General features: G+C 34.7%; 1 protein-coding gene across 1 annotated transcript in view; it reads right to left on the minus strand.

The window, feature by feature from the left end:
- The window catches only part of ADAM7 (ADAM metallopeptidase domain 7), a 67,283-nt gene that overhangs the window by 25,174 nt on the left and 26,327 nt on the right, over positions 1-15,782 (minus strand). The window contains exons 8-9 of the mRNA XM_030312362.1: positions 11,183-11,254; positions 1,758-1,927 (exon numbers count right to left, since the gene is read on the minus strand). Of these exons, the coding sequence (XP_030168222.1) occupies positions 1,758-1,927; positions 11,183-11,254 (242 nt within the window). The remainder of the gene's footprint in view (positions 1-1,757; positions 1,928-11,182; positions 11,255-15,782) is intronic.

Consider the following 15,782-nt stretch of genomic DNA (forward strand, 5'->3'; position numbering starts at 1 on the left):
GAACATTTAGAGTTGAACCACTTTAAAGACAGTGATCATGAGCTGGAGGACCACACTTGGAATTTAATTAAGAAGGTTCAAATACAAGGAAGGTGGTCAGGCTAGATGACCACCTTTAATCTTTAACTTTTTTGACCAAGAAGATCAAAACAGAAATATGCTCTATTTCTTTCTTTGCTTTAGAAATGTTGCACATTTTAGTCTCAGTGTTTGGCTACACATCTTGGAAGAACTTAGAATTCTGGTCTTGCTAGACTCTGGAGATCTTGGAAGAACACCACCTATGGAAATAAAGCATCAGAGCGAGCACGGTCTGATTTTGCTCAAGGTCACTTAAGAACAAAAGTCACACCATGATAATGCCATATATATTGTCTCATCCCTTCTGGTTCTCTGTGAATATAGGCAAAAAGACGTCCAAGAAGCTCAACACATAAGAAGTCTCAAATATGATGTCCGGTTAAACATTTAGTAGCACTTTTCTCATCTCCGTATTTGCAGACGTACTATTGGTGTAAGAAGCTACTGCTCAGGATAAGAGACATTGAGGAAAGCAAAGTTTTCCGTTTACAGCCATATAAATATTTCTTAACTATTTATTATTTTAAAACACAGGCCCAAAAAATAGGCAAAGAGATTAATCTTGCCCACAACAAAGGTCATGGTGATATTTTACTTTAACCTCTGTAATTTTAGGGCAAACTGGTGCATGAATATCTGAGTCCAAGTCAGGTACAACTATGACCCCCTGCAGATGTGTGCTGGGGCCATTCCAGATATAAAAATAAGAAATGATATTATTTTGGAGGTGCATTACACTCTCATCAATCTGCCAAAGAGCTGGACTCCAACTATAGGCTTTGGAAGGTTCACTGTTCTGAGTTCGAACTGAAAGTTAACACTTACCGCTGTGATGGCGGGAAGCACATTTGTTGGCCATCCACAGACCTTACGAGAAGCACTGCTATTATAGGAAAATGAAGTGGGATAAGTGGGTACCATGGTTATATACATAGTAGCCTTAAGGGCACCAGAAGAATTGCCGAAAGATTCCATTGCTCCAAAGGTGTGTTTTCATAATTTAATTAGGATAACAGGACTGTGGTTAACACAAGGTGAAGATCAGTTCGGCTCCACAATTATTTATCATTTTCTTAGAGGCTGAGTAGTGTGATAGGTATTTTGAATTACAAAAATATGATAAAAATGCCCCCCATCCCGCTTTAAAGAATGATGTAATACTGTACGTAAATCCCAACCTTTACTTAGGAATATTAACGCTGTGATAGATTAGTTAGTTGTCATCTTTAACAGCAGAAGAGATGCTCTTGAGAGGCTAGTCACTGGATAGGGACACTCTGTTGAGGGAAAATATCCAGGGAATGAGGATATTCCTTTCCACCAGAAAGGCTGGTTTTGGTGGTGCATTGGAATGGCATAACATGGAAGGAGTTAGTGTTGGATGTTGATAAGTGAATCAATTCTAAAAGTACATTGCTTACCTAATGACATTTTCAACCCTGCCCAGAATTGGAAATATATCATATGTTTACTTTCTAGTATTAGCCAATACTAGAAAGAAAGAATATGAAAAAGTTCACTTATAAATTTTACGTATGGCTAGACATAACATTTTGTCACTGTGTACTATGCAAAAGTCAATTGTTTTAAAAAGTATTTGGTTGCTGTTCATTTGTTTTATTTTCTTTTTTTTATAATCCACCTAAGTTACGCAGGAAAATAGAGAACTTACATACCTGAGTAACAGAACGTGATCAAAATTATTCCTTTTTTTAAGGAATATTTCTTGCCAACTTGAAAAACGCAATAAGGTGTTTTCCATATTTGAATCTATGTCTATTTTATCTCCATTTGTCCACATTTCAAGGCCAACCAATGTCACATGAATGTCCACGGTTTTATAAATCTGTTCAAAGGGGAAGTAAGTTTTCACAGAGTCAAGTTACAGAAGGATCCTTCATTGTTACTATATTCCTTTATATTAAAATAAGTACTTTTAACATGTGAGGTACAGGGGTGCCTGGGTGGCTCAGTCAGTTGAGTGTCCGACTTCGGCTCAGGTCATGATCTCGCGGTTTGTGGGTTTGAACCCCGAGTCGGGCTCTGTGCTGACAGCTCAGAGCCTGGAGCCTGCTTCGGAATCTTGGTCTCCCTCTCTCTTTCTGCCCCTCCCCCACTCATGCTCTGTTTCTGTCTTTCTCAAAAATAAATAAACATTTTATAAAACAAAACAAAACAAAATATGTGAGGTACATCAACAAAAAAGCACAGGCCTTATTTTACAAATGGTTACATTGAAACAGAATGTAGAGTAAATTGGCCAGAGTCCTGGGTGGATTATCATGACCGACAAAGACACTTGACTAAAAAATCATATTCCCTTGGCACCTCTGGGTGGCTCAGTCGGTTGAACGTCTGACTTCAGCTCAGGTCATGATCTCACAGCTAGCAGGTTCTAGCCCCACATCGGGCTCTGTGCTAACAGCTCAGAGCCTGGAGCCTGCTTCGGATTCTGTGTCTCGCTCTCTCTCTCTGCCCCTCTCCCACTTGCACACTCTCTCTCTCTCTCGCTCTTTCTCAAAAGATAAACATTAAAAACAATAAATAAATCAGATTCCCTTTGAGCTGTCATAAACTTTACGGACACTGGGCTCAAGATGTGCCTAGAATAAATAATTTATTAAGGCTCTAAGATTATAACTGACCTACGTGAATTCACTAACAGTGACACACTGAGGACTAAATGTACCTTATTTATCTCTCCATTTAAGTCATTAGCTGGTTCTACGGCAGATTAGAAGGTTGATATTGACTTTCAAAGACTAATAGCTTAGCTGCCATATTTTGTTTGATTTTTGGAACTACTTAGTAGTCTGAGAAATCTTACCCGGAGATTGCTCAAAACAGGCACCAATAGCTGTAGCCCATAAGCCTTCTCACCCCTATTCCCATTTGCTTTTGTAAACTCTAAGCTGGCAGATAGTTTGATGTCATCACAAAAGAAGATAAAGTTTAAGTACACATTATGAGGATTTTGAGACAAAAACTGTATATAGCAGCCAATACAAAGTAGATTGAAAGAAAGGATGAATAAGAAACTGAATGGAGAGCTCACAGAATTAGTAGAGGATGCAATCGTTACTACGAAGCGTGATATTCATGGATAAAGAAGATATGGTATATAACGGAGTGTTACTCAGCCATCAAAAAGAATGAAGTCTTGCCATTTGCAATGATGTAGATGGAGTTAGAGTGTATTATGCTAAGTGAAGTAAGTCGGTCAGAGAAAGACAAATACAATGATTTAACTCATATATAGAAGTTAAGAAACAAAACAGGTGAACACTGGGGAAAGGAAAAAAGAGAAAGAGGCAAACCATAAGAGACTCTTAGTTATGTAAGAGATTAATGTTACCGTTTTATGTTTTTTTATGATTTTAATTAGCATTCCTTTTCTTCCCCTCAAAGAAATCCCTTTAGCATTTTTTGTAAGGCAGGTCTGGTGGTAATGAACTCTCTTCCTCAGCTTTTGTTTGTTCAAGAAAGTTTTTGTCTCTCCATTACTGAAGGACAGCTTTACCAGTCATAGTATTTTTAGTTGACAGTTATTTTGATATTACATTCTCTCTTGGCCTAAAAAGTTTCTGTTGATAAATCTCATTTATAATGGTAAGTATATAGTCATTGTTAGATTCTGCAATTTGGTAATAGTGGTATATAAGTCACGACTCTAGTTTAAAAGCTAAAAAAAATGAACATAGCAAAAAAAAAAAACCATAAGTACAATGTGCACAATGCTATTTGTTACAAAATATTTAAAAACCATCTAAATTATAACAGCAGTAATCTAACATGTCAGGAGAAAAAGGAGAAGTGCAAAGTATATGAATTCTAAGTTGTTATCAGGTTAAATCAGGATGTGATAAGTTTGATATCTTATGTAAACCTCATGATAACCTCAAGGGAAATTTTTCTGGCAATTATACAAAGGAATACAATAAAGAAGTCAAAGTGTACTGATACTAAAGATATCAAAACACACACAAAAAAAGGCAGTAGGATAAGAAATAGGGAAAAATGGATCTACAAAACATCCAGAAAACAATAAACAAAGTGGCAATACTAGGTTCTTACCTATCAATAATTACTCTAAATGGAAACAAATTAAATTCTTCAATCTGAAAGACATAGGGTGGATGAATGGATAGAAAAGCAAAATACAACAATATACAACATACAAGACACATTGGCCCTACAGACACACATACACTAAGAGGGAAGGAATGGAAAAAGAGATTTCAAGCAAATGGTAACTAGAAGGAGAAAGAAAGAAAGAAAGAAAGAAAGAAAGAAAGAGAAAGAAAAGACAAGTAATGGTAGCTATATTTATATCCAACAAAGTAGATTTTAAACTAAGGGCATTAGTCAATGATAAAGGGGTCAATATATCAAGAAGATATAATTATATATATATAACTATGTATATATAACCATATATATATAACTATATATATATAACTATATATATATAACTATATATATAACTATATATATAACTATATATAACTATATATATAACTATATATATATAACTATATATATAACTATATATATATAACTATATAACTATATATATATATATAACTATATATATATATAACTATATATATATAGAAAGAAAGAAAGAATATATAGAAAGAAAGAAAGAAAGAAAGAAAGAAAGAAAGAAAGAAAGAAAGGAAAGACAAGTAGTGGTAGCTATATTTATATCCAACAAAGTAGATTTTAAACTAAGGGCATTAGTCAATGATAAAGGGGTCAATATATCAAGAAGATATAATTATATATATATAACTATGTATATATAACCATATATTTATAACTATATATATAACTATATATATATAACTATATATATATAACTATATATATAACTATATATATATATAACTATATATATAACTATATATATAACTATATATAACTATATATATAACTATATATATATAACTATATATATAACTATATATATATAACTATATAACTGTATATATATAACTATATATATATATATAACTAAAGAAAGAAAGAAAGAAGAATAGAAGAGAAGAAGAAAGAAAGAAAAAGAAGAAAGGAAAGACAAGTAGTGGTAGCTAATTTAATCCAACAAAGTAGATGGTTAAACTAAGGGCATTAGTCACATGAGAAAGGGGTCAATATATCAAGAAGAATAATTATATATATATACTATGTGAAAACCAAATAGATAACGATATATAATAACTAATATAGAACGGATATTATTAACTAACGTAATATATATAAACAATATATAATATATAATATATATATAGTATATAATAAATAACTAATATAGAACTATGATTATATAACTATATATAACTATATATATAACTATATATATAACTATATATATATAACTATATAACTATATATATATAACTATATATATATATATATAACATATATATATGGTTATATATATACCAGTATTAGGTATATATATATATATAACTATATATATATAACTATATATATATATACATGTATATATATATATATACCTAATACTGGTAAACCTAAATATATGGAGTGCCTGGGTGGCTCATTTGGTCAAGTGTCCGAATCCTAATTTTGGCTCAGGTCATGATCTCATGGTTCTTGAGATCGAGCCCTATATTGGGCTTTTTGGTGATGGCATAAAGCCTGCTTAGAATTCTCTCTCTCCCTCTGTCTCTCTGCTCCTCTTCAGCTGTGTGCACATTCTCTCTCTCTCTCTCTCTCTCTCAAAATAAATAAACATTAAAAAAAAACTTGAAAAAAAGAAAACAAATATACAAAGAAAAGCCAGCAGAAATAAAAGGAGAAATAAACAGTAAAGCAATTATAGTTGGGCCTTTAATACCCCACACTGAACAATGGATAGATCAGACAGAGAATCAATAAGTCAACAGTGAATTTGAACAATGCTTTAGCCCTAATGGACCTAACAGACATATATAGAACATTCTATCCAACAACAGAATACATATTCTTCTTATATGCACATAGAATATTTTTGTGATAGACTATATATTAGGTTTTAAAACAAGTCTTAGCAAGTTCAAGAGGACAGAAATCATACCAAGTATCTTTTTTGAATATAAAGGTATGGAACTAGAAACCAATAACAAGAGGAAAACTGGAAATTCATGAATACATGAAAATTAAGCATACTCTCCTGCACAATCAATGGATCAAAGGAGAAACTAAAGGGGAAACAAGAGTTTCTTGAGAGAAATGAAAATGGAAACACAACATGAAAAACTTATAGGATGCATCAAAAGCAGCTCTAAGAGAAAAGAAAGTTCATAGCCATAAATGCCTACATTAAGAGGTAAGAAAGATCTCAGATAAACAACCTAACTCTACACACTGAGGAACTATACATATTTAAAAAACACCAAACAGGGGCGCCTGGGTGGCGCAGTTGGTTAAGCGTCCGACTTCAGCCAGGTCACGATCTCGCGGTCCGTGAGTTCGAGCCCCGCGTCGGGCTCTGGGCTGATGGCTCAGAGCCTGGAGCCTGTTTCCGATTCTGTATCTCCCTCTCTCTCTGCCCCTCCCCCGTTCATGCTCTGTCTCTCTCTGTCCCAAAAATAAATAAAACGTTGAAAAAAAAATTTAAAAAAAAATAAAAAAAAATAAAAAACACCAAACCAAAACAATAACAATAAAAACTGAGCCCAAACTTAGCTGAAGAAAGGAAATGATAAACATTATAGGAGAAATAAATGAAGTAGAGAACAGAAAACATTGGAAAAGATTAACCAAACTAAAAGTCAGTTTTTTAAAAAGATGAAGAAAATGGACAAACCCTAGCTAGACTAAACAAAACATAAAGGACTTAAACCAGCAAAATTATAAATGAAAAAGGGGGCGTTACAACTGATATCACAGAAATTTAAAGGACAAGAGGCTGCTATGAACAACTATATGACAAGAAACATGACACCTAGGAGAAAAGCAAAAAATTGGAAACATACAACTTACCAAGACCAAATCAACAGAAATAGAAACTCCGAATAGACCAATTACTAGTAAGGATATTGAAATAATAATCGAAACTATCCTAACGAACCCCAGGACCAGATAGTGTAAATATACCAAACATTTAAAGAATGAATACCAATAATTCTCAAACTCTTCCAAAAAGAAAAAGAAAAAGAAAAAACTCAAAGGGAAGGAAATACTCCAAACTCATTTCACAAGGCCAACATCACCTTGATACCCAAACCAGAAATGGATACTACTAGAAAAGAATACTTCAGGCTAATATCCCTAATGAGTATAAATGCAAAAAAATCTCAATAAAATGTCACCAAATTGAATTCAGCAGCACATTAAGAGGATCATTCACATGATCAAGTGGAATTTACCCTGGGATGCAAGGGTCATTCAAATAAACAAATCAATGAATGTGACATATTACATTAATAACACGAAAGAAAAGAATCATAAGAATCATATCTCAACTTGACAAAATTCAACATTTTATTCATTATTAAAAAAAACCTCTTAACAAATTAGGCATAGGTGGAACATATCCCAACATAATCAAAGCCATATATGACAAGCGCACAGCTAACATCATGCTCAATGGTGAAAAAGCTTTTCTTCTAAGATCAAGAACAAAACCAGTACCCACTCTTAGCAACCCTATTCAACATAGTACTGGAAGTTCTAGCTACAGCAATCAGACAATAAAAAGAAACAAGGGTATCAGAATTGGTAAGGAAAGTAACATTGTCTCTATTTGCAGCCATGATTTTATCTATAGAAAAATCCCAAAGACAACCCAAAATTGTTAAGATCTACTCAATGAATTTAGTACAGTTGCAGGATACAAAATTAGCAGGCAGACATTTGGTAGCATTTCTAGACAATAACAGGGAAATTTCTGAAGAGAAATAAAAATATTTATCCCCCACATACACGAACGTCAAAAATAATAAAATACTTAGGAATAAAGTTAACTAAGGAGCTGAAAGATATGTATGCTTAGAAGTATAAGTTGATAAAATAAATCAAAGAAGACACAGATAAATGCAAAGGTATCCTCTGTCCATTGAGTGGAAGAATTAATAATGTTAAAATGCAAATACTACTGAAAGCCATCTATATAGTCAATGCAATCCCTATCAAGATTCCAATGACAGTTTTTATGAAAGTAGAAAACAAACTCCTAAAGTTTATATAGAACCAAAACACACCCAAATAGCCAAGAAAAAAAAAATCCTGAGAGAGACAAAGCAGGAGCATCACACTTCCTGATGTTAAGTTTTATGTAAATCTAAAGTCATCAAAACAGTATGGGACTAGCATATAAAGAGACAAATAGTCCAATGGAACAGAATCAAGAGCCCAGAAATGAACCGAGGCATATACAGTCAACTAATATTTGACAAGGAAGCCAAGAACACTCAGTGGACAAAACATTATCTCTTCAATGTATGATGCTGAGATGATTGGGTATTCACATGTAAATAAATGAATGAAGATAAACCAATAACTTATGCCACTCACAAAAATGAATTCAAAGTGGATTAAAGACTTAAATGTTGAGTCTTACTATGAAGATCCTAGAAGAAAACAAAACTAAAGCTCCTTAGCATGGGTCTTGGTAATGCTTTTTTGGATATGACGCCTAAAAGCACAAGCAATAAAATAAGAAATAAGAAATGCGACTGCATCTCAAAGCTTCTACACAGCAAAAGAGTCCGTTAAAAAAGTGAAAAGATGGAATGGGAAAACATATTTACAAGCCATATATCTGATAAGGGGTTAATATCCAACACACCTAAACAACCCATCAACTCAATAGCAAAAAAAATACAAATAACCTAATTCAAAAATGGGCAAAGTACCTAAACAGACACGTTTTTCAAAAAAGATGCATGAAAGGCCAATAAGAACATGAAAAGATGTTCAACATCACTAGGCATTAGGATAATGCAAATTAAAATCACGATGAGGTATGATCTCATGCTTGTTAGAACGGCCATCAACAGATGCTGGTATGGATATGGAGAAAAGGGAGAAAATCAATCAATAAAAAGAAACAGGAAAACAAAAAACATAGGTGACTATGAGATATAACTGTTTCACACCACATTGTTCCTCCCTTTTAGAAAAATGTGGGGAGGGTTTTTAATAGCCATAGAAATAGGCTTAAAGCTCAGAGAATATCTACTTCCGGCTCCGATGTACAAAACTGGAAATAATATCGCTTCTACCCTGACAGAAAGAAAAAGCCAGAGAATCTACAAAGTCATATCAGATCGGACCGTAAGTTAGCTGAGGTAACAGGGCAAGTAAGATGATGCCTGACATCTCGGGAAAGATTGCTTCTTTAAGGCAGAAATGGTACTGGAGTATCTCCCAGCAGCAGAGCACGCTGAGCGCCATACAAGACATAAGAAGAATTTACCAGACATTTTTAAGGAATTGCTAAAGGGCAAGTATGTGATAGAATGAGTATGGGATCCTCTGAGAGACACAGGCATAAGGAATCTCACACCTATGCTCAGAATCTTCTCCACGGGCCTCCTCTGCATGCCCATGAAACCATGGAGGGCAGAATGGGAGACTTGGAGGTCCCCTCCTCTGGTGGGATAGGCTTGAAGGATGAGAGAAACTGCTGACTTGGGAACATCTTTAAACCTACCAGACTCTTGCTCTCCAGAAAAACAAAAGCACTAAGCTGCTGTGTGACCTTCAGAAAAAAATTTTTTTCCTGTTCTTATCTCATTGTTCCTTCTTTCCTCGTGCTCACTACGGGCTTAGTTTGCTCTTTTTGCAGTTCCTTAAGGTAGAATGTTAGTTGTTTATTGATATTTTCTTTTTAATTGATATATGTTTGCATTTATAGCTATAAACTTTCCTCCCAGAGCTCCTTTTGTTGCATCTCATACGTTTTGATAGGTTATGTTTTCATTTTCTGTACCAAGATTTTTTTCTTATGCCTTTCATTTATTCTTTGGTCCATTTGTTGTTCAGGAATGTGCTCTTAAATTTCTGCATATTTATAAATTTTCCATTAATCTGGCTGGCGTTGCTTTTTTAGTTTCATACCACTGTGGCAGGAAAAGATACTTGATATCATTTCCATCTTCTTGAATTTGTTGAGATTTGCTTTGTGGCCTACTCTATAATATATATCATGAAATGTCTCTTCTGCTCTGGAAAAGAAATGGTGCATTCTGTTGCTCTTGGGTGAAAAATTCTGCATATACCTGTTGGTTTCATTTGGTCTATAGTGTTGTTCAAATCCAGTCTTTATTGATGATCTGTCTGGATGGCATATCGATTGCTGAGGGTGGGGCATTTTTTTTTTTTTTTTATTCTCCCAGAACTCAAGTGAAAACCTATTGTTACTGAAAGAAGGGAAAAGAAAAACCAGAAAAACAAACAAACAAAAACCTTCTGCGCCTGGAGGACAGACAGGAAGCTGTCCTAAGGCCAGAGCCTTCTAGGTCTCCTACCAGTGAAGGAAGAACATAAACGATGAGAATAATCTACCCAAAGACCCCATGGGCAGAGCTTTCCTAAAACAGGATAGATCAGGGTAACAAAACTCTCTGGGTCCCCTAACCAGGCTAGAGATCACTGAATTAACAACAAAAACAGATTACTACTGAAGGAGAGATAAGAATTGTGAGTGCAGACCTTTCAGCTCTGACTCTTAACCAAGGCCTGAAGCTGAGGGTGAAGCGGGGACAAGGTGGGTGAAGCAGGGACAAGGTCTCCAACAGTGCTATGTTCTGGAACAGTGATTTTAAATGTATTAATAGATTTGATTTATGCATGATGAGTTTTCAAGTCTTTATATGTTGCTTTATAAATTTTGTGGTTGCTAACCAATATTTGAAATTTATTTAGATGTTAAATGTCATTCACTTCAAAACCCAAAATCTCAGAGCTGTGTTTCCTTTATTGCCTTACAGTTTTCAATGGATTTTGGTTCATTAGTCTATGCAGTGAATTTCTGTGTTTTGGACCGTCTCAATACTGAGCTTACCACAAAACCCAGGAGATATCTACCCTAAAAGGTATTTTCCATTTGTATTCTTAGATTGATTCAGACGTTATGAGATCTTACCATGTTGACAAAATTGACCATTCCCCAAATTCGATTCCTTATTTTACTGTGAGGATGATTATTCCTGCGACACTGGAAATCAAACATCAGATCAACATTCATTAATAACAGATGATATAAACTCAACAAAATACTTCACCCACTGTGAGATATTTCCAGGGTGGGGGGGAAACTTATTGGTATTCTTTCTGGTCAGCTAAAAATCGTGGCAATTTATGCAGAATTACATTTTTGATATGAAATCACTACATACAGCAGTTTCAAAAGACATGCTTCAGCTTAGCACTACTTTTAAGATTTTCTTCATAACCTCGTTCCCTTTTCACATCACAACATATTGCATTACGTTGATTTATTAAACCAACTGATAAGTGTTCTTTAGAGCCCATATTTATCATGCTGATGAAGCAAAACTTATTAAAGTGTCACAGAAATCCTTATATTGCAAAAAAACCCAGAAACTTTATCAGCCCTTCTGTATCCATGGTAGTAACAAACTACGGAATGTAATCAAAGACCACCCTGCAGCCGGAGATGTGATGGAGAGGGGCAGGAAACTGTGACACCCCTTCTCTCCAGGGAAAGGCTGAGAAAGCAAAGCGGACCTTCCTGCTCGAGCCTATTCTGTCTTTTGTTCCTTTCTAAGAAATGGACTCCCCATTTGTGGACCTTGTTGTTGGCATTATCGACTGAGACCTGATAAAATATACTTTATAACAAAAGTATCCTGTAGGGATAAATGCAAATGATCAAGCTTGTTTCATAATAAGAATAAAAAGAAATACGGCATTTCTGAATCCTACAAATATCCTCTATTTACTATTCCATTGCTCTCCTGTTGTCTCACATACCTAAATACCTCAAAGATATAACGTTAGACTCTCTTCACTTATCTCTCATTCATCCCTCAACCCACTACTCATTAGTTTAACTGCCTCTATTCCACGGAAACTATTCTTGACAGGCACGTAAATGTCCTCCTGCTTATCCAGTCCATTGAACACCTTTTCCTCATCTTCCTAGTCATCTCATCTACCTTTAATATTGACCATTTTATCTTTCAAGAAATTTCTTATCACCTTTGTGTCCAATACCCTATCACTCCTAGTGTTTCATTGTACAGAGGTTCCTTTTTCCCACCATTCCCTTAAATTCTGGATGGCAAATATGGTTTCACACCAGAATTCTTGGTGACCAGTTGGTAGAGCTTACCTAAAATACAGTTGAGAAAGATCCTGAGACTGGGGTACCTGGGTGGCTCAGTTGGCTAAGTGTTGGACTCTTGATTTTGGCTCGGGTCGTGATCTCAAGGTTCATGAGATCAAACACTGAGTCGGGCTGTGGGCAGACAGCATGGAGTCTGCTTGGGATTCTCTCTCTCCCTCTCCCTCTGCCCATCCCCAGCTCATGCTTTCACGTTCTCTCACAAAATAAATAAATACACTTAAAAATTTTTTTAAATGTTTCTATTTTTTAAAATGTTTATTCATTTATTTTGAGAGAGTGACAAAGAGAGTAAACAGGGGAGGTGGGGGAGAGAGAGAGAGAGAGAGGGAGAGAGAGAGAGAGAGAGAGAGAGAGAGAGAGAGAGAGACTCCCAAGGAGGCTCCGTGTTGTCAGCACAAAGCCTGACGTGGGGCTCAAACTCATGAACCATGAGATCACGACCTTAGCCCAAACCAAGAGTCAGACACTTAACTGACCGAGTCACCCAGAACCCCCAAGAAAGAAGGATTCTGAAAGTATTTTAGAGATCATAGGGATAGGGTACTTTATCAATCAGTGACTTCCACCAATGGGGGTAAGGAAGACAAATGCGTACAGAGTCTTTGCATCCTTATTGCCAAGGCTTTATTAATGGTTAGTCTTCCCCAGTATCTAGACACCTGTGTTCTACTTATCCTTCCAACTTGCTGGGTCTGGTTGTACACATCCATATCCTTACTCACCTGCTTAAAATTCATCACATTGTCTTCAAGATATGTAAACTCCTCAACATGTTTTCCAAAAGCTGCCTTTGTTTTTCTATTCTGTCTTACCAGAATACAATAACTCTACATTGTTCTTGCTGTTGCCCTTTATACTCAGCTAACATATACATGTATGTATGTATGAATATATTACTCATATAATTATAAATATATACATTTAACACTCAGCATCTAGCATATTAAATGCTCATTAACTATTTGTTAAATGAAAATGAATGATTTACTATAGGAACTTCTCTTTAAAAAAACTTAAATATTTAAAGACAATATTAAAGCAGCCTATGTGAGAGTTATGCCCAGTTTAATGCCCCTAAATCATATCAAGCAAATATTTGCCTGGTACCTGGGGTAAAATATTAAATTTAACAAATTGTTCTTACTTTTTACTAATAACTTATTGTTAAGAGCAAAGAAATTATTTTAGCACTCTTTTAAAAGTGAGTTAACACGTTCTCATAAACATGTTAAAGTAAGCCTATCTAGTGCCCAAATCTTACCAACTTCTTTTTTTTTTATAAAATTGACAATTGTAGTTTCTCCTCATTTTTAAAAATATGCAATAATGTTATGCCTTTCTTTTAAACTAACATAGATCCCATTTATTTTGTTTTATTATGGTGACTAAAAATTTCAGTGAATATGTTAAAATAAAATGTATTGACAGCGAAAATAAATATATCTTATTCTCACTTTTGGAGGAAAAAACCTCCAACATTACAGTTTAAGTTTAATATTTATACAGGATAGAACGATTTCGGTAAATGTTCTTTATTTCCTTCCATCTTTCGCTTGCTAAGAGTTTTATCAGAAATATTTGAGATGATTTCATTCCTGGGATAAACCATTGCCATGTAAACTTTCTTTGAATCTGTGCAAGGACTGGGTTTGCAACTATTGTTTTAGGATTTTGCAGTTGTTTTGGTAAGTGAAATCGTCTTACAATTTTACTTTCCTGTCTGGATTTGTTATCAAAGTCATCATAGATCGTTCCAGTAATGATCCTTAAGAAATCCCTCTTCCAGATATCCATGCCCTTGTGTATTTCCCTCCAACATCGATTCTAGGCTTGACTCTATGGCTTAGTTTGGCTAAGGAGACATTAATTAATAATTGTAGTACAAGCAGGAGCTTAAAAAGTCTTACATACTGAAGCCTGGCCTCTTTCTTGATATTTTGATGCCCAGCTATCATATGAGAAGCACAGGCGAGCCTACTGCTTACGTGGCCGACTGATACTTGTACTACATATCAGTCAAGTGTCTGAAGCCATTTTTACACCAGCCAGCTAGCCCAGTGGAACTGCTATACAAGCGAACCACACTAAGCTTGGGGTTGTTTGTTACACAGCAGTGGATATCTAATGTGAAAGGTATAATAACTGTATAACATGTGCGAAGAATTTTTCCTTTTGCTTATTCTTCAAATTTGTTTGTAAGAGATATTATCTGTTAAAGCAAATTTCGGCAAAGTTTGTGTTTAAATGCATGTGAGCCTAGTGTCTTCATTTGTTGAGAGACCATGAACTGCTTATTTAATTTTTAAAATTCATTACAATCTTTTTTGGGTTTACTATTTCTTCTCAAGTCAGCTTGGTAACATTTTACTGCATGCTTCTGCTCATTACTGTATTGGCACAGGTTGTACGTATATTTTTTATTGACGTGTAACCTGTACTATATTTATAGTTATGCTTCCTTTTACTTCTAATTTTATTTGTACTTTTATTTTTTTTCTTAATAATTATTGTCAGAGATTTCTCTATCTTACCAATCTATTCGAGGAATGAGCATTTGGCTTTGGTGACCTACCAATTGCTTCTTTTTGACTCATGTCTTTTATTAATTTCATGCATTATTAAGATTTTTTTCTCCTTTCTATCCTTTTTTGATTTATTCTGTTTCGTTTTATAACTTTTCCAGTTAGACTCTTAGTTCATTAAATTTTTCTTTCTCTTTCATAGAAATGTCTAAGACTACAAATATCCTTCCAAATACTGCTACACCTCTTGCATCTAAAGTTTTCTCTATACCAGTCTTTTCTTTTTGCTGTTATACATGTTTCATAATTTCAGATTTGACTTCTTCAGTCAGTTAATATTTGGAAATGTATTTTGCTTTAGTTTCCAAACCAATGATCATTTAGTGGCTTAATGTATCAATTTTTGTTACAACTTCCAATTTGGTTGTGGTTTAAAAACAAAAGGGTGCTCTTTATTATATATCTATTTTTTTCTTTTTCTTTTTTTTTTAAATTTTTTTAACGTTTATTTACTTTTGAGACAGAGAGAGACAGAGCATGAACGGGGGAGGGTCAGAGAGAGAGAGGGAGACACAGAATCTGAAACAGGCTCCAGGCTCTGAGCTGTCAGCACAGAGCCTGACGCGGGGCTCGAACTCACGAACTGTGAGATCATGACCTGAGCCGAAGTCGGACGCTTAACCGACTGAGCCACCCAGGCGCCCCTACATCTATTTTTTTCTATTTCTTTTTACTTTCTTTGTGGTCAAATATCAGTTTAATTTTTGGAAGTATTTTGTTTGCATTTGAAAAGATTATAGATTGTCTATTTTGTGTGTTTTGGAGATTCTACCAATTTATTATAACAAAAC

The sequence above is a fragment of the Lynx canadensis genome, chromosome B1 (genome assembly GCF_007474595.2).
Source record: "Lynx canadensis isolate LIC74 chromosome B1, mLynCan4.pri.v2, whole genome shotgun sequence".
NCBI lineage: Eukaryota > Metazoa > Chordata > Mammalia > Carnivora > Felidae > Lynx > Lynx canadensis.